General features: G+C 41.6%; 1 protein-coding gene across 12 annotated transcripts in view; it reads right to left on the bottom strand.

Moving 5' to 3' along the window:
- Nucleotides 1-697: 697 nt before the first annotated feature.
- APP (amyloid beta precursor protein) overlaps nucleotides 698-20,185 on the bottom strand; it is a 286,555-nt gene continuing 267,067 nt past the window's right edge. For all 12 annotated transcript variants that reach the window (XM_015133068.3, XM_015133069.3, XM_015133070.3 and 9 more), the window contains 3 exons: nucleotides 18,072-18,172; nucleotides 12,228-12,374; nucleotides 698-1,920 (listed from right to left, as the gene is read on the bottom strand). In XM_015133068.3, coding sequence (XP_014988554.1) covers nucleotides 1,819-1,920; nucleotides 12,228-12,374; nucleotides 18,072-18,172 — 350 coding nt within the window. In that variant the 3' untranslated portion in view covers nucleotides 698-1,818. The remainder of the gene's footprint in view (nucleotides 1,921-12,227; nucleotides 12,375-18,071; nucleotides 18,173-20,185) is intronic.

The raw sequence follows: 20,185 nt of genomic DNA, 5'->3' as shown, positions 1-20,185 counted from the left end.
CACAAAATGTTAGTGGCATTCAGGATAAGAAACCCTGCTTTGGCCGGGGGTGGTGGCTCACACCTGTAATCCCAGCACTTTGGGAGGTCAAGACAGCTGGATCACGAGGTCAGGAGATTGAGACCATCCTGGCTAACATGGTGAAACCCTGTCTCTATTAAAAATACAAAAAATTAACCGGGCGTGGTGGCGGGCACCTGTAGTCCCAGCTACTCGGGAGGCTGAGGCAGGAGAATAGCCTGAACCCGGGAGGCGGAGCTTGCAGTGAGCTGAGATCACGCCACTGCACTCCAGCCTGGGCGACAGAGTGAGACTCCGTCTCAATAAAAAGCAAACAAACAAACAAAACCAAAGAGAACAAAAAGAAACTCTGTTTTACAGATAACAATCAGCTGTCTTAATTTTTATTTCCCTGGAGCTTTTCCCTTTGTCTCTCATTTGGGTCAAACCTGAGGGCCAAAATATGGAAGCAAAATATTTTAGATCAAGTAAAGACTGTAAATGAGGTCTAGGAAATATTTTGCCAGCACTGGGAGACACAAGTTGGCCCTAACTTCCTACTCAGACTTGCAATTAAGACACAACAGGTGTGGGTACTCAACATGAGAAGATTTCTCACTGGGTACCCACAGTTCTTACTGTAGGTCAGTAAATGGTCAATATTGTTACCATAGAATCATTCACACCAGCACAATGGTGCTCCTCCAAGAATGTATTTATTTACATGAAAACACCATTTTATACAAATTGAAGACACATCTTAAAGAAGGGTTTGTCCAGGCATGCCTTCCTCCTTCCCTTATATTGCCACTTCCATTTTCATCTTCTGTTGTATCATAAATAAAACTTCAGACTGGTTAAAGAAAATTGAATCTGCCTCTTCTCTCCCTGCCCAGAATTACTTTGACTGTTTAATGTCTGGAGTCATCCTTCAAAGAAAAGTCTTGCCCAGGGTTATTTTATTTAATTTATTTATGTAATACAGTGTAGAAAGCGATCATGTCATAAGCAATGATTCTGTACAATCATCCTGCAGAAATTTTTTTTGGAGAATTCTTGGTAATTTAAGACCAGCAGAGCACCCCTCCCCACCCGCCCCGTAAAAGTGCTTACAATGAACAGGGATTCTTTTCTTTATCAAAGACCCAAAGATACGTGGACAAAAAAAAAAGCTCGAAGTCTCAATGCCTAATGTGTGCACATAAAACAGGCACAAAGAAACAAACGTGTATCCTCTTAATTCCTATATCACAAATATAGCAGAAGCAGCAATCTGTACAGTAAAATGCAATCGTGGAAAAAAAATCTCTCTAAAGCATCTGAAGTACTTAAAAATGTTTAACTTTAAAATGCATAGTGATCAGGAAAGGAATACTTAGGCAAGAGAAGCAGCTAAACTCCCACGTTCACATGAAGCATCCCCCATCGATTCTTAAAGCATATGTAAAGTAGGACTTAATTGGGTCACAAACCACAAGAATAATATACAACTGGCTAAGGGGCTATGTGATAAATAATCAGGAGAGAATCTATTCATGCACTAGTTTGATACAGCTAAATTCTTTACAGTACACAAAACCCATTAATAATGTAGTGTAGAGACCAAAATGTAAAGAGAGAGAGAATACATTACTGATTTGTGGATTAATTCAAGTTCAGGCATCTACTTGTGTTACAGCACAGCTGTCAAAAGGCGATAATGAGTAAATCATAAAACAGAGGGGTTTGTTTCTTCCGACAGTATTCTATAAATGGACACCGATGGGTAGTGAAGCAATGGTTTTGCTGTCCAACTTCAGAGGCTGCTGTGGCGGGGGTCTAGTTCTGCATCTGCTCAAAGAACTTGTAGGTTGGATTTTCATAGCCGTTCTGCTGCATCTTGGACAGGTGGCGCTCCTCTGGGGTGACAGCGGCGTCAACCTGAAAAACAAGGAAGAGGAGAGCTGAGTAAAAAATAAAAATCAATCCTTTAAGGGTGAACATGGAGAAGCGGTAAAAAGATAAGGAGTACAGTACTCTTCGTTGCAGAACACCCATGATTTTCTCCCCCACTTTGACATCTTGGAGAACACCTTTGCCCACCAGTTATACAGATGCTGTGCTCCATCTAGCCACCAGGTGGCGGTGGAAACCTTGGTGCGCTTATGAGGTGTCCAGTGGTGGTTTCTGGTTCCCCAGCTCCACAGTAAGTGGATAAACCCAGTGCAATGGTATTTTTTCTTCCGCTGTTGGCTCAATAAAGGACAAATGGTGTCAATGAAAGCCTGTTTTACTTGGAAGTGTTTTGGTAAGATAGATAAAACCACAAGAGTATCATGGAGGGAGATTCAGCAAAGTATACTGTATCTTGGGTGACACTCAAATCTGTGTAGAAAAATACTCGATTTCCTAGACCGCTGAATATCTTCCCATGCTGATTTTAGTCTAGCCCGTTTCTATCAAATTTTATGTTTGTTAAAATGTTAAAGAGAGGTTTGAGAATCACTTAATTAAAACAATAACATACATATGCCAAAGGGGGCTATTATTTGGCACAAGAAAAAAGGAAGAGCAAGGACGACCCCATTCTAGATTATGTAGTTTTTAAAAAACTGAGAATTAAGATACTATAGAATTATGTTCAGCTAAAAGTTTAAAATCAGACCCTCTCTGTTAATATGTTGCTTTACCTCTAACTAAGGTGAGGCCAGTAACTGAAGACGTTTTCCTTCCCGTGTCACTGTTAGAGCTGTGTGGGGAATTTACTCTCTGCAGGTTGGGCAGGGTACTTACCACTACAACTCTGCAGGTTGGGCAGTGGCTGTTCTTGTTTTACTATATTTGTTATACCTCTCCCTGTTCATAGAAGACAGGAGGTCCTTAACTCTGCTGAATGAGTAAAGGCTTACTTTTTTGTCTGTTAAAATTCCTTTTTTTGTAAAACCATGGTAAGATGGAAGAGAATAAATACAAAATCATCACAATGAAAAGGCATGTTTTCCAGAGAAAAATTTGGATGTACCATACAGAAGATAGTCCTTCAAAGGGATATTCCCTAGAATGGGCTGCTCATTCACCTCTGGGAGAATACTTCAGGCCCATTCCCCCTTGCTGAGTGTTGCTAAGTGACATTCCCCCACTTATGCAGTTTTTCCCCCTACACACCCTGTCTGGCACAGATCTGAGCCTACACAGCAATGCCCCTGAAGCCAAAGAAGAAAAAGTACCAGTGAGGACGTGGTGTCAGCAGTAAGACATGAGGTCTCGAGATGGAGCTAGATATGTCATGACTAGACCACACTGGCTGATAATAATTCAGACTAAAGGATCTGTCAATATGGCTAGGTGCGGTGGCTCATGCCTGTAATCCCAGCACTTTGGGAGGCTGAGGTCGGTGCATCACTTGAGGTCAGGAGTTCAAGACCAGCCTGCCCAACATGGTGAAACCTTGTCTCTACTAAAAATACAAAAATTAGCCAGGCGTGGTGGTGCACACCCGTAATCCCAGCTGCTCCAGAAGCGGAGGCAGGAGAATGACTTGAACTTGGGGGGCTGAGTTTGCAGTGAGCCAAGATTGTGCCACTGCACTTCAGCCTGGACGACAGAGTGAGACTCCATCTTAAAAAAAAAAAAAAAAAAAAAAAAAGGCCAGGGGTGGTGGCTCACAATCCCAGCACTTTTGGGAGGCCAAGGTGGGCGGATCACAAGGTCAGGAGTTCAAGACCAACCTGGCCAACATAGTGAAATCCTATCTCTACTAAAAATATATAAAAAAAAATTAGCTGGGCATGGTGGCACATGCCTGTAGTCCCAACTCCTCTAGAGGCTGAGGCAGGAGAATTTTTTGAACCTGGGAGGCAGAGGTTGCAGTGAGCTGAGATCGCACCACTGCACTCCAGCCTGGGCAACAGAGGGAGACTCTGTTTCAAAAAATCTGTCAGTATAATCAGGTCCCCCGTGGTCCCTTTGTACAGCCCCCCTTCATGAAGTGATTGACTCTTTTCAGTCTGGGAAGGAGGTGGAATGACTAGCAGTGGCTCATCCCAAGGCAGCTGGAAAAGGTAGATATACAGCTCCCTCGTCCCTTGGGACAGTGTTCCCTCCATCATGTGCCCTGATTCTTTTTTTTTTTTTTTTTTTGAGTTGGAGTCCTGCTTTTGTCACCCAGGCTGGAGTGTAATGGTGCAATCTCGGCTCGCTGCAACCTCTGCCTCTGAGGTTCAAGTGATTCTCCTGCCTCAGCCTCCCGAGTAGCTGGGATTACAGGCACCTGCCACTACGCCTGGCTAATTTTTGTATTTTTAGTAGAGACGGGGTTTCACCATGTTGGCCAAGCTGGTCTTGAACTGACCTCAGGTGATCTGCCTACCTCGGCCTCCTAAAGGGCTAGGATTATAGGCGTGAGTCACCACGGCCACGTGCCCTGATTTTCAAGTTCCCATTTATGGAGAGACTGTGTGCCACTGTGAATCCCTCTAATCTACCATCCTATGGCTCAGAGCTGCCTGAGTTCCCCTGCAGCCAAACTCTCATGTTACTCCAAAGACAGACCTAGGCATCTCCCCTTAGCACATTCCCACCAACAAGCTCTAACCAAGGCCAGTCCTCAGAGGACACTACTCGAATGGATGCTCAGCTTCCCTGTCCCTCTGTGAGCAAATCACAGATGTTTTCCTCATCCTCTCCTCTTTCCTTTGATCTGCACTGTTGTCAACAAATGAGGTCACCTGGCTTTTAACTGGTAACTGTGTAATTAGCCTCCAACTTGTAAGTTAAAACACCATGGTTAAAGATTAGCACCAATCATGAGAGATTTCATTCACCCTGTAAATCTGCGTGCCAGGAGACAGCCTACCTGCAGCAGTATGCCATTCGAACTTGGGCATCATTTCTGCTCCCCGCCACCTCGTAACTGACATCTCAAAGAATGCCCAGGTTAAAAAAAATGATCTTGCTTAGGAGATCAAGCACAAAGCTGCTACGTTTCTGACTGTAGAAGAAAGCCCCCATGCTGCTTCATTGTTGGAATATTACGCTTTCATCTCTTCCAGGAGGCACATCCACCACCACACTCGCTGTCAACAATCATTTGCATGCGTCAGGGGCAGGGGAACACCTGGCAATTTGATAGGTTTATCTCCCCTTCAAACTCCAAAGCCAAATAGTTGAGTCCCTGGCTAGAGAGGCGAGGCTCCAAGGCTGGCGCACCATCCAGGCCTGTCTTTTCTTGGCTTCTGTTTCGCTACTTGCTAACCCTATTACCTTTTGCCACTGAGAGGACAGTTACATTGTGCCATTCCTGCCATACCTCAGAGGGCTCAGGAGCTACAGAAGGGATTATCTTGACAAAAGGGCATCCAAGGAGTATGGATTGGATCTTTAATCTCTAAGCCCTTGAAAGCTAGATGTGAAAAACTGAGTACTCATGTCTATGGATAAAGTTACTGCTAAAGGAAGAGCAGCAGGTAAGGGTAGCCTTCCTCTCCAGCAGGCTCACCAATCTCTTCCTCATTGCTAAGCTACAGCAGTGGCAAGGCCACCAGGTGAAGGCCAGCCCCACCATGCCCCTGTGCAGACAGGGCCTCTGCATGGACGCAGTATTATTCCTCTTAAAGCAGAGCCAGGGGAGGTTTGAGCCCGTGGTGCTTGTTCTGGAAGGAATAAGACAATGAAGTTGGCCAGGCGCGGTGGCTCACGCCTGTAATCCCAGCACTTTGGGAGGCCGAGAGGGGCAGATCACGAGGTCAGGAGATCGAGACCATTCTGGCGAACATGGTGAAACCCTGTCTCTACTAAAAAAAAACCCAAAAAAACCCAAAAAAAGTAGCCGGGCGTGGTGGCAGCACCTGTAGTCCCAGCTACTTGGGAGGCTGAGGCAGGAGAATAGTGTGAACCTGGGAGGCGGAGCTTGCAGTGAGCTGAGATCCAGCCACTGTACTCCAGCCTGGGCGACAGAGCAAGACTCTGTCTCAAAAAAAAAAAAAAAAAAAAAAAAAAGACAAGTCAGGGACAGAATTTCCATTTTTCCAACCAGGTAGGAACATCTGTCACTTTCTGGGATGAAGACACACATACCTACAACCACTGAATAGTCCTTCTCTTCCCAGACTGCCTGGAACACACAGCAGCAGGAACTGATCTGAAGTCTTCATTTGGTTCTCAGTACGCTGCACCTTCCTGAGACCTGGGTCCCTGTACTGCATGGCGGCACGGCTTCAGCTGGCTGCTGCCTATGACACACGCTGAAAAGAGCTGAGCCCAAACAGCCTGACCCTGCCTTGCCCCAAAATAGCTTTGAGGAGAACTTTTGACACTCTTTGGCTTACCTCCATACCCCCTTACCCTTTTCTCCCTTTCTCCCTGAACCTGATTCATTGGAACCATTTAGTCCTTCACTGTATCCAGAGTAATTTAGAGCTCAGCTATCCGCCTGCAGGGACAACATTCTATTTGGGTGTCCTTAGTTTCCAGGTCTCCTCCTATTGTCCCTTTACATGGAGGTGTGTGAGCTAGGAGAAGAGGCAGGAAACACAACGTTTACATTTTATTATGTACAGTAACCAGCAGGATGCGGATTGATAGATGTCCTTTTATACAACGGACTGAGTCAGGCCAAATGACAGAATCCTGTCATTGAGATGGACCAGACAAGTAAAGGAGGGTAAGGGAACTAAGACGTACAACACAACAATAGTGTGACACATCAAAGGAGCCACAAATATGAGGAAAAAAAAAATAAAAGCAAAGAAAACAGCCAGGAAGTTTTCAAGCTAGTGACTTATCTCTCCTAGTAACCTCCCAGTAATTGCTTGCTACTTAGTTGTGTAGATGCTTGTTTTCCTAATTTTGATGCCATCTCTTTATAGTTATATATAAAACTAGAAAGCAGTTGACTGTGTTTATTGCCAACATCAAGCAATTCTTCAGGCAGGTTCAGGAACTCCTTTGCTATCCCTTCATAATCTTTTTTTTTTGACAGAATCTTGCTCTGTCACCCAGGCTGAAGTACAGTGGTGTGGTCTTGGCTCACTGCAGCTTCCGTCTCCGGGGTTCAAGCAACTCTCCTGCCTCAGCCTCCTGAGTAGCTGTGACTACAGGTGCACGCCACCATGCCTGGTTAATTTTTTGTATTTTTATTAGAGACAGGGTCTCACCATGTTGGCCAGGCTGGTCTCGAACTCCTGGCCTCAAGTGATCCACCTGTCTTGGCCTCCCAAAATGCTGGGATTACAGGTGTGAGCCACTGTGCCCGGCCTGTAATCATTTTTGATGCTTTCCTTTGATCTTCCAATTTCTCTTCCTGCTGCTCTGTAAGCAGGAAGCCACTCCTAGGTTCTGCACCCACCCTCACTTCTCCTTATCGTGGCTTTCTGTTCAACCTGACCACTCTCTCCAACTACTCTACAATGCCGACGTCAGTATATCTGTACCCTTGTGGGTCAGTTTCTGGCTGGGAAGAAAGGACCTCTAAGGACATCTTTTTATGAAGTCACTAGTATGACAGCACATTTCTCAGAAGAAGTCATATGCCATACCTCCATAAAAGCCAAATAAGGAACTCTCTTCTTATTTAGGTCATTAATGAGATGACCAGGAGGTGGGACGGGGAGACTCCTGGTGTTCCAGTGATCAGATCTGTGACAGGAAAACTTTTTCACATCCTATAATAAAGAGAAGCTGTGCCCCCAACTTCTCCTTATTAAAGGTGACATCTCTGGGGAGAGTAGCAGAAAGAGCTACAATACGTGTTTTTAAATATCCAGTGTCTGTGTATGTGAATGTAGAAAAGTACCGCTTGCACTAAACAGATCCTGGGATCAGTGGGCTTTGCAGGAATGTCCTAAAACAGGAGCAAGGGTGGGTGATTCAGCTAGTGCTGAGATTTCCAGCCACCACAGGGGTATTCTGACATGGAGGGCGCATTTGGGGAGTGGTAATAATAAAGGGCTATTGCTTCACTGCTTGAAGCACCAATAAGGCACAGTTACCTCCTTGGGAAAGCACGGCCAGCGGCTCACAGAGTGACTCTCTGGCCTTATGGCTAAGTAAATCAGTAACTCAGTATGTACTGCTTATTATTATTATTTTTTAAGAAAACAAAAGTAGCAAGTGTTCATTTCCAAATGCTAACAACTCTACCAATAAAAATACAGTCATGGGCCATATACTGACATTTTAGTCCATGACAGACCAAACATGATGGTGGTCCCATAAGATTCTAATACTGTATTTTTTTACTGTACCTTTTCTATGTTTAGATACACAAATACCTGCCAGTGTGTTGCAACTGTCTATAGTATTCAGTGCAGCAACACGCTGCACAGGTGTGGAGCCTAGAGGCAATAGCTTGTAGGTGTGTAGCCCAGGTGCGTAGCAGGCTACCATCTAGATTTATGTACGTGTACTTTATGATGTTTGCACAGCGATGAAACCGCCCATGACACATTTCTCAGAATGTTATCTCCAGTGTGAAGTGGTATGTGACTGTTCTAGGCTTGTTTCATTTACACATTTGTTCTCAGGTTTTTTTCCTAGGGTTCCTATCTCTGTGATCTTCGGCAGGCATTTTTCACTCTAAAAACGAGCAGTTTCCTGGAAACCAATGCTTTCATCATGACTTCTTCATGCACCGATGGTATGTAAGTACAGTGGTATTCTGTTCTGACTGACTGAGGTGAGTCCAACTGGAAATATTCATGTACTCATTTTTGTTCTTATTGAAGTAGGGTTACTGATTAATGAAGGTTAGCCAGAGCCGGAAATAAAGGTATTTCCATGTACTTGAGTGTGAGAGAGCCTGTTAAAGTAGGAAGAGGATGTTTCAGAAGCATCACTTCCGTTCCGTGCAGACGCTGGGATGCTGAGAAAAATGGTGCTCTGAAAGCCCACAGTGCTCTCCCAGCTGAGAACATGCATAGGCTGGGTTGCAACTCCCTGTGTTCAAGTTCTACCATCCCAGCTAGACTACACCTTTTTTGAGGACAGAAAAGGGGAACGTGGTCTATTTCAACACTGCTGTACAGACACACCACAGCACTGGACAGAGGGCTGCTTTCAGGAAGGACAGCCACAAAGGTCTTGAGAGGAAGAAGGAGATGAGAGGACATAAAACACAAACGAGGTGGGGCCCTTCATTTAGAAAGGTTTCCAGTTGCTCTCAAGTAGACAGCAAAATGAGTATCTAGAGAAGAGCTGAACAGCCATCTTTCCCGACTTTGCTCCTGCAAGGATACCTTCTGGCTTAAAAATTAATTTCAGAATCTGGGTCAAAATGTCAACTTCTCCTCTGACATTTTAAGTCCAATGAGACACTGCTTGGTAACTGACTAAATAAAAAAACCATTTTAATTCAGGCAGCTGGAAGAGCACTTAAAGGGCAATTGGTCATCTGGGAGGCAACTAAGGCTTGTGCATAGAACTGAAAGGAAGGAGTGTTACAATGATGTGTCAGTGATTCTCAAATCTTACTGCACGTCTCATTCATCTGGGGAAATTTTCAACACTCAGATTCTCAGGCTCCTATTTGGGAATTCTGTTTCCCTAGGTCTGAGGTAGGACCTGGTAAGTCTCATGCACAGCCAGGGGAAAGAGCTCCTGGTGGAGGCCTTGCTTTTATGCTCAGCATCCCTGGGGCCTGTTATGGGCTAAAATGTGTCCCCCTAAAATTCACATGTTGAAGTCCTAACCTGCCAGTACTTCTACCTGTGACTGTATTTGGAGATAGGGTCAAAGAGGTAATTAGAGTTAAACAAGGTCATCGGGGGGATCCTAATCCAATATGACTGGTGTCCTTATAGAGAGAGGTTAGGACACAGCAGAACAGAGTGAAGGCCACGTGAAGACACAGGGAGAAGACAGCCGTCTGCAAACCAAGGAGAGAGGCCTGGGGAGGAACCAACCTGGCTGATACCTAGATCTTACACTCCAGAAATGTGAGAAGGTAAATTTCTGTTGCTTAATCCACCCAATCTGTGTTACTCTGTTATGGAAGCCCTAGGAAGCCAAGTCTTTGGCCTTTGGCATCAAAGACAGGCAACTTCAACGGATAGACCGGCAGCAAAGATAGAACTATATTAAATAAATTAAAAAGGGCTCTTGAAGGCCGGGCACAGTGGCTCATGCCTATAATCCCAGCACTTTGGGAGGCTGAGGAGGGTGGATCACTTGAGGCCAGGAATTCGAGACCAGCCTGGCCAACATGGCAAAACCCTGTCTCTACTAAAAATACAAAGATTAGCCAGGCATAGTGGTGTGCTCCTGTAATCCCAGTTACTCAGGAGGCTGAGGTAGGAGAATCGCTTGAACCTGGGAGGTAGAGGTTGCAGTGAGTGGAGATGATGCCACTGCACTCCAGCCTGGGTAACAGAGCGAGACTCCCATCTCAAAAAACAAAGAAACGACAACAAAAAAGAAATCAACAACAAAACAATAAAACAAAACAAAACAACAGCAAAAAAGAGCTCTTGAATTATTCAAGTATGAGGACATCTTTATTTGCTCAAATATGGAATTAAAACTTTTAAAAAAATTAATTAGAGCAGAAATGAAAGAAACTGATACTAATGAGAACATATCTTACACTGTTTTGAGGGACACAAGCTTAGATACCATTCCAAAAGGTGCAATGACCGAACGTGACAATGGGGTCACTGCTTTTATGTGCTCACACTCTGGTCTATGAGCCAATCCGTTCCTTTCCACCCTGCTACCTGTTCTCCTCTTGGTTTCCGTCCTCACACTGCTCATCCACGTCAGTATGAATGGGGAAATAAGGCTCAAACCTAACTTCCATCAGCAGCTTCTGTTGTAGTCTGCAGAGGTTTTAAGTGCTGAGCAAAATGAAATTCTGGCTTCACCACAAATTTCATTTATTTAAACTCTGTCCTCTTCTAATCAAGAATGGTTTAGAGCACAGTTCCTTGGGGACAGTGGAATCTTTAGCTCCCTAGCAACATCTGGACTTTTCTCTGATGGAAAAAGCAATGGGAGCTGGACGTGGTGACTCACACCTGTAATCCCAGCACTTTGGGAGGCCAAGGTGGGTGGATCACCTCAGGACAGGAGTTCAAGACCACCCTGACCAATATGGTGAAAACCTGTCTCTACTAAAAACGTAAAAATTAGCCAGGCATGGTGGAGTGTGCCCATAGTCCCAGCTACTCAGGAAGCTGAGACAAGAGAATGGCTTGAACCCATGAGGCAGAGGTGGCAGTGAGCCAAGATCCAGCCTGGGCAATAGAGTGAGACTCTGTCTCAAAAAAAAAAAGCAGTGGGGAATATGAGGGGAAATATGGACTCTGAGCTTGACCCTGCGTAATTTGAACACTTCTGCCTTGGCCTCAGTTCCCTCATCTACAAGATGAGAAGATGAATTTGACTGATCACCATCAATATATCTTTCAGCCCTAAAAATTCCATAACTCTTAAAATATCACAACAAAATGTCACACAAATTTTTCAGTTTCCCTGTGCATATAAAAGCTATGTTTATACTATATTTTCTGCAAGACAGTTTCCTAAAAAGTTGCATATACCGTGAGATTTTAACACTTTTTCCCCCATCCAAATGGCATTTTAAATGCATAAAAATAACTTATTTGTAAATTTTCTTTCTCTCTCTCTTGTTTTTGTATAGCACCTTGAAACTAAGATATTTCAGGTGGAAGTGCAGGGTAATGGGTTGAAGAACTCTCAAATAACAATCATTTATGTTTTGGTGGGCCATTTGGTATAGTGTGATTTCCTGAGGAACTTGAAAGGGTAAAAGTCTGCACTGAAAAATCACATTATTTACTATTACCTGGTTGTATTCAGAGGCCAGACTATTTAAGACATAAGAAATCCAGGAATAAATATGTTTAGTTTTTTTTGGAAAAAGCAACTTCCTACTTCTGTTTTTATTTTTAACTTCTCACACTGATTTTTGTTGTCTTTGAAAAAAAAGTCTAAGAGTAATCATACTTTTTAAAAGTCATGCATTATCATTTGTGTTATTTTGATAACTTCAAAACAAATTATAAGTTGAGATAACAACACGCAATCTCAATACCTTGATCAGAATATTCACGATAAGTTGCAATGAACAAAATGCAAAACAAGAAAGAACAGCTGTAACCCAAGCACCATGGAAGCACATTGATTCATTTTTTGAAAGAGATACTTAGCTAGTTCTTAGCAAAAAGCTAAGCCTAATTCTCTCATAGTCTTCTTTAATTCCCACTTGCAAACATGCAGTCAAGTTTACCCACCTCCACCACACCATGATGAATGGACGTGTACTGTTTCTTCTTCAGCATCACCAAGGTGATGACGATCACTGTTGCTATGACAACACCGCCCACCATGAGACCAATGATTGCACCTTTGTTTGAACCCACATCTTCGGCAAAGAACACCTTGAAAACAAATTAAGAAAAATAATTTTAATTTGTAAATGCAATATAATTTACAATTTATAAACGCAATTAGAAGAATTTCATTTCTTAAATGCAGGGGACATTTGGATGAGGTTATATGAAAAGTTTCAGTATATTCTCTGGCCAGCTGTTTGGTCATGTATTTGATGATTACTTAAAAAAAGAAAAGAAATCACATATTCTCCTTACTAAGAATGACAATCATAGTTTACAGAACGATGTACAACATGTGGCTTCCCCAGTCTGAGGAAGTCTACTTTCCCCTCACATGTCAAAACCAAAGTCTGCAGCGACCTGAAACTCTGACAGGTGGAACATTTGGTGAGTGGTGGGAAGATGGCGCTTGTATCTATCAAAAGCTGGAAAGGCACGGATCATACTAATGAAAGGAGGTCAGCATTTTCCCAGTCACAGCAGGTTTGAAACTCTGAGCCCTGATGTCTGACTCTAAGTGACTGAGACTTGGGTGTTTTTCAACCCTGTAGATGTCCTAATTTCCTTGGAGGGACACTTTTAATGCACAGGAATAGGTATTCTGAAACCAAGGAGTTAAACAATAGAAAAAAAGGTATCTTGTTACTTATAGTAATTCAGCAGAATTCTAATTAACCTTTAGCAGTGTAATGCTTTTTAAAGCATAATGTTATTTCAAAGGGAAGTATAGGCAACAAGAATTTTAAGTCACTCATAACTCATGCTTTCTTACTCTTGTCTCCAGAAACCAAAATCTGAAATGTTGCTTTATTTTTGCTCTTTATTTGGATTAAACATAAAAAGAATTTTGAGAACACTGTAAAGAAGAAATAAAATTTCATTTATTGCACTACATTGCTTCATACTGTTTATAAAAGCAAGTCATTATTTTTCAACTTTATCTACTTGAATGAAATGATAGAAGCACACCACAACGTTTATCATCTTGTTATATAAGGAGTTGATCTTATGCCAGATGAAGTAAAACTATAGCTAAACATTATCATGTTTGCTCTGCAACTTAATGAAAATACAGGCATACCTAGCTTTATTGCACAGTAGTGTTTACAGATAGTATTTTTTTTTAAAAAGAAAACAAAACAAATTAAAGGTTTGTGGTAACCCTGTATGAAACAAGTCTATTGGTGCCATTTTTCCAACAGTGAACACAGGTTCACTTCATGTCTGCGTCACATTTTGGTAATTATTTAAATATTCAAACATTAAAAATTATTATATCTGTTTGGTGATCTGTGTGATCAGTGGCCTTTGATGTTACTATTTTAATTGTTTTGCAGTGTCATGAAACATGCCCATAAAGACAGCAAACTAAATCAATAAATGTTGTGTGTGTTCTGACTGCCCCCCAAACTGGCCACTCCGCCCCTCAACTCCCAGGCTCCCTATTCCTTGAGAGACCACAATATTGAAACGGGGCCAGTAAATAACCCTACAATGGTCTCCAATTGTTCAAGTGAAAGGAAGAGTCACACGTCTCTCACTTTAAAGCAAAAGCTAGAAATAATTAAGCTTAGTGAGCAAGGCATATTGAAAGCCAAGATTCTTGTGCCAGTTAGCCAAGTTGTGAATGCAAAGAAAAGCTCTTGAAGGAAATTAAAAGTGCTACTCCAGTGAGCACACAAATGATAAGAAAGCAAAACAGCTTTATTGCTGATGGGAGAAAAGTTTTAGTTGTCTGGATGGAAGATCGAACCAGCCGCAACATTCTCTTAGGCCAAAGCCTAATCAAGAACGAGGCCCCCAACTCTCTTCAATTCTGTGAAGGATGAGAGAGGTGAAGAAGCTGCAGAAGAAAAAAAAGTTGGGAGAGGTTGATTTCACGAGGTTTAAGGGAAGAAGCCGTCTCCATAACACAAAAGTGCAAGGTGAAGCACCAAGTACTGATGTAGAAGCTGCAGTAAGCTCTCCAGAAGATCTAGATAAAACTCCTGATGAAGGTGGCTACACTAAATAACAGATTTTCAGTGGAGATGAAACAGACTTATTTGGAAGAAGATGTCATCTAGGACTTTCATCATTAGAGAGAAGTCCTGCCTTCAAAGTGTCAAAGGACAAGCTGACTCTCTTGTTAGGGGATAATGCAGCTGGTGACTTTTAAGTTTTTGAAGCCAAGACTGATTTACTATTGTAAAAGTCCTAGGGTGCTTAAGAATTATTCTAAATCTACTCTGCCCATGCTCTATAAATGGAACAACAAAACTGGGATGACAGCACATCTCTTAACAGCATGGTTTACTGAATATTTTAAACCCGCTGTTGAGACCTACTGCTCAGAAAAGATTCATTTCAAAATATTACTGCTCACTGACAAAACACCTAGTCACCTAAGAGCTCTGAAGGACAGGTATAAGGAGATTACTGTTGTTTTCATGCCTGCTAACACCACATTCATTCTGCAGCCCATGGATCAACTTTCAAGTCTTATTATTTCAGCCTCTTATTACTTCAAAATATATTTCAAATATATTTTGTAGGGCTATTAAAACTGCCATAGATAGTGATTCCTCTAATGGATCTGGGCAAAGTAAACTGCAAACCTTCTGAAAAGGATTCACCATTCCAGATGCCATTAAGAACATCCGTGATTCATAGGAGGAGGTCAAAACATCAACAATAACAGGAGTTTGGAAGAAGATGATTCCAACTCTCATGGGTGATTTTGAGGGGTTCAAGACTTCAGTAAAGGATGTCACCGCAGATGTGGTGGAAATAACAAGAGAACTAGAATTAGAAGTGGAGCCTAAAGACATGACTGAACTAACTGCTACCATCTCATGATCAAACTTGAATGGATGAGGAGTTGCTTCTTAGGGATGAGCAAAGAAAGTGGATTCTTGCAATGGAATCTACTCTTGGTGAAGATGCTGTGAACATTGTTGAAATGACAACAAAGGATTTAGGATATCACATAAACTCAGTTGATGAAGCAGTGGCTAGATCTGCAAAACTGACTCCAATTTTGAAAGCTGTTCTACTGTGGGCAAAATGCTATCAAACAGCATCACATGCTACAGAGAAATCTTTCATGGAAGGAAGAGTCAATCGACGCAGCAAACTTCATAAGAAATTGCCACAGCCACCACAAACCTCAGCAATCACCACCTGGATTAGCCAGTAGCAGTGAACATCAAGGCAAGAATCTCCGTGAGCAAAAAGATTAGGACTTGCTGAAGACTCAGATGATCATTAGCATTTTTTAGTAATAAAATATTCTACTAATAAAAGTAATTAAAGTAGGTACATGGCTTTTTTTTAGACATAATGCTATTGCACATGTAACAGACTATAGTATAGTGTAAATATAAATTTTTTTTTTTTCTTTTGAGATGGAGTCTCACTCTTGTTGCCCAGGCTGGAGTGCTAACTCGGCTCACTGCAACCTCTGCCTCCCGGGATGAAGAGATTCTCCTGCCTCAGCCTTCCGAGTAGCTGGAACTATAGGCATATGCTATGCCACCACATGTGGCTAATTTTTGTGTTTTTAGTAGAGAAGGCATTTCACCATGTTGGCCAGGATGGTCTCGATCTCCTGACCTTGTGATCCACCCGCCTTGGCCTCCCAAAGTGCTGGGATTACAGGCATGAGCCACCACGCCTGGCCAATAACTTTTATATGCACTGGGAAGCCAAAAAATTTGTGTGACATTTTATTGCAAAATGTGTTTTACTGTGGTGTTCTGAAATTTCCAAGGTATGCCTCTACCTCCCTAAAAAATTCTTTCAATATAGCCTCAAGGTAGTCAAATGACTGATTCTTCTAAGTTAAAACTAACATACTAGCAATCTGGAAGGCAATATAAAATACAGCAAATGAAGCAACTTCTAAAAGTGTTTTACTCATGGTTTATAACAAAATGAGAAATTGTTCATAATTATTCCCTTTACTAAACAAATATGCTAGCTCAATATTTTTATGAAAAGCAAATCATTAATTAGCTAATATACTAGTGTGAGGTAATCAGGAATAAATGCAAGTCTGGACATATTCCTGTGCCTTTAAGAAAATACTGTAATTCTGTGATATTCATTGCACTAATTATAGTACATTATCTTATCAACTAGTTCAGTAGAGGGAGCTGATTCTCCTAATTGCTGCCGCTGCCATTAGTCACTGTCACATTATAGGCGTTAGTGTAATTGTGGAGATGGGCTTATATGACACAAGCCCCAGTGAATGCAAATTTTCTGTACATTAATCTTCAGCTTTCTGCCCTACCAACTCTGAACTCTTCAGCGGTTTCCCAGTTTTTATTAACCTCTTCAGCAACAGCCTCATCAAGAGAAACCCTGATTTTATAATAATTGATACTAGATTATCTTGCCAATGAAAACCATGCTTCAAAAAGCTAAATGTCTTAGTGTAAAAAAAGAACGATGGGAGTTAAGAATGCAAATCCAAATCCCAAGTCAGTTTTTTATTTGCTACAATTATTTAAGAGTCAAGTGAGGCATAAATAATAATTTGAAGGTGTTTCTTTTCGAGATTAATACTAGGATTTATCAACTTTACTTATGAATACTGAAAAGACATTTTCTGCTTGAAAAAAGCTAACACACACACACACACACAAACAAAAGAAGTGCCTGAGATAACTTCAAGTATAATTGCTATGGAAATTTTATTACCATTTTTCTGTCCACCACTGAATGTGATAAAATTGTCTTATTAATTTAACCCCTTACTGCACCTACTGATAAGATGGAACCCTAACAGAATCCACTATTTGATTTATCTGAATTTCTAAGCTTTTGGTAAAGGATTTTATGTAACTACTAGAGCTGACCACAAAAGAGATGTGGCTTTTGATTTACTCCAATTCTAACATTAGGGGGGAAAAGTGATTTCATCTGAAAAGGAAGCTGCTGTCTTCTTTGCATGAATAACACTATCAGGAACATCACAGGGTCCTGCTCACCCCATGATCTTATTCTTGCAAGAGAAGTTAAAGCATGGGAGGTAGGGGAGGGAATGAAAAGAAAAAGCTGGGGGAGAGATGAATGAGCAAAGGAAGACAGTTCCAGATGTGAACTTAAGCTATATAAAGTGTTCTAGAAAACCAAGCAGCGTATGCACGCGTTTGACTCTGATCCTTCAAGTAAACCTATTTTCCCAGAAAACACAGTGGAAATTAAAGTGGCTGCTATATTGAAATTAATTCTACTTTAAGTCCCGAGTCCTGCACGAACTTAGCTGCCCTGTAGTCTGAAAGAACTACACACAGAGCCTCTTAATTTTCTTTTTTTGAGACAGTCTCGCTCTGTTGCCCAGGCATGATCTCGGCTCTCTGCAACCTCCACCTCCCAGGTTTAAGCAATTCTCCTGCCTCAGCCTCCCGAGCAGCTGGGACTACAGGCACATGCCACCACACCCAGATAATTTTTTTTTTTTGTAGTTTTAGTAGAGACGGGGTTTCACCATGTCGGCCAGGCTGTTCTCCAATTCCTGCCCTTGTGATCCACCCGCCTCAGCCTCCCAAAGTGCTAGGATTACAGTCGTGAGCTACTGCGCCCAGCCTAGCCTATTTATTTTCTTCACGTTTTCATGGTAATCCTATAGGCAAGCATTGTATTTTTGTTTTTATCTTTTCCTTAATTTGATTTCTAGCACAGGATGTACCAGAGTTAATAGGTCATTTGGCAAGACAAACAGAGTAGTGGAAAGAGGTAAATTATTTTACGTACCAATTTTTGATGATGAACTTCATAACCTGAGTCATGTCGGAATTCTGCATCCATCTTCACTTCAGAGATCTCCTCTGTCTTGATATTTGTCAACCCAGAACCTGTATTATATCACAATGAAAGTATGCAGGACAACCAATTAGTTTTACTCATAAATAATAACATTGTAAGACAAAGCCTACCCCAAACTTCTTTCTAGGCCTGAAGTTAGAGGAAAATTGATGAATGACTTTCTTCAAGAAAAATGATACCCTATATTTAAATCCTTAATTACTATCTATTTTAAACAAAAAGAAATGAAAAGGTAAGGGAAACCTGAACGTAAGCCTTCTGCTGCCTTTAATTACATGCTATAATTTTTGAAAATGGGGGAAATGCAGAAGTTAAATGCTGGTTGAGAGGTTGGCAAGGATTTGTTCCTGGAATATGTTGGCTTGGCTTAGGGGCTCATTGTTTAGCCTATTATGTGTCTTTTTCCATGGGCACTCATTACTTCAGAAATAACAATAAAAGGCTTTAAAAATGAGCATTAATTACCTAGTGGAACAAAACTGCTACTTTGGGGCTTTGTTCCAACTACAAATAAATTATGTTCATGTATCTATGCAGTGAAGCGTTGTAAAAATTATATGATTTTAGTCAAGTGTTCTAGTTATAGACACAGATTGTAATTGGTTCGTCTGCTGAATAAAGAGCTACAGTACATAATTTTTAAAATGCTTCTTAGCGACTAACAGATTTTATAACCTACAAACTCTTCCTTCTCTATAAATTGCTATATGATTCTTAATACGAATTGTTCTGATGAATTTCATTATTCAAATAATAATTTGAAGCTTAAAACAAAACGCAAAGTCATTTAAAAACCAAAAACTAAGTACAAAATATAAATGTCAGTGTCCATGCTATAACATTTAATTATCAAACATCAGATTTTAGGATGAAAAGGGCTTTGAAGTCATCTCTTCTGCGGTGTTCCCACCCAGGGGCAGACTGTCAGTTCCTGTTTGAACACAGAGGAATGTATCAATTTCTCTCCAGTTTTTGATAGATTTGCCTGCCAAAATGGCCTTATTTACATGAAGCCAGAATCAGTTTCCCTGTAACTTCCATCCTTGAAGTCTGATTCAACACAGAGCAAGCCTAATTCTCCCTTCCACAGTAAAACCTTGAACAGGCATCACATCCCTAAAGAGAGGCATGCTCCTGCTGGTTCTTGTCTTACTTGGGCTACACATTCCCAATTCCTTTGGCTCCCAGGGGAATTTACTTCTTGCTCTTGGCCTAATCACTCTTTCAGTCTTGTCTATGAGATGCTGGGAAACTTGTCACACATCTTGCTGACACTGAAAAGCACAATGTCCACAGCATATGCTGTGCCAGTCTAACAGCACAGCCCATACAAGGAGAAGGTAAGGATAATCTGACAAAACCTAGGAAATCCACGCTGGTTGTGACATAGCCCCATTCCCTCATCCAAGTGTTCAAAAAGCTTCCACTTGATAACCTGTTTGAAGAGAGATCCATAATCAATGTCAATCTATACCTGGCTTGTAGACTGTGAAGTTACCTTCTCTCCTTTTTGCTATTCAGAACTTCATTTTCCTATCCCTACCTTCCCAGCTTTCCACAAAGACCACAGGCAATGGTTCTATTTCACCTTCAGGTTCTCTTAGCCTGCGATTGGTCTGAGTCATAAGAACTTGGACTTGGGTAGCCAGATGTCAGAGCAAGACTCCTTCTCAAAAAAACAAAAACCAAAAAACAATTTTTTTTTTAAAAAAAAGAAAAAAAACATTGACTGGTAGTGTCACCTCTTCCTGGAGATTTCAATAGTAACATATAGGCTCTGCTGGCCCAATGGAGAAATTTGATAAAACTGAATGAGTCAAATGAGCACTTTCTAAGTTACGTTTTATGCTTGTAGATGAAAAGCAAATCTTTTAAAGTGAGAAGCACCATGAAAAAAGTCCCAAGGCAAATGACCAACCTCAGCTGGCTGTGGTTGCAATTAGAACTGAACTGACCGTCAGCCCGAGGCCTTACAAGTTGGCTGAGCAGAACAGGAATGTCAACTCCTGGCTCCTTGAGATTCCCTTACATGACACTGACAA

Source organism: Macaca mulatta, chromosome 3 (assembly GCF_049350105.2).
Source record: "Macaca mulatta isolate MMU2019108-1 chromosome 3, T2T-MMU8v2.0, whole genome shotgun sequence".
Classification (NCBI taxonomy): domain Eukaryota; kingdom Metazoa; phylum Chordata; class Mammalia; order Primates; family Cercopithecidae; genus Macaca; species Macaca mulatta.
The sequence above is the reverse complement of the archived record's forward strand: the minus strand, read 5'-3'. Positions and strand labels throughout refer to the sequence as shown.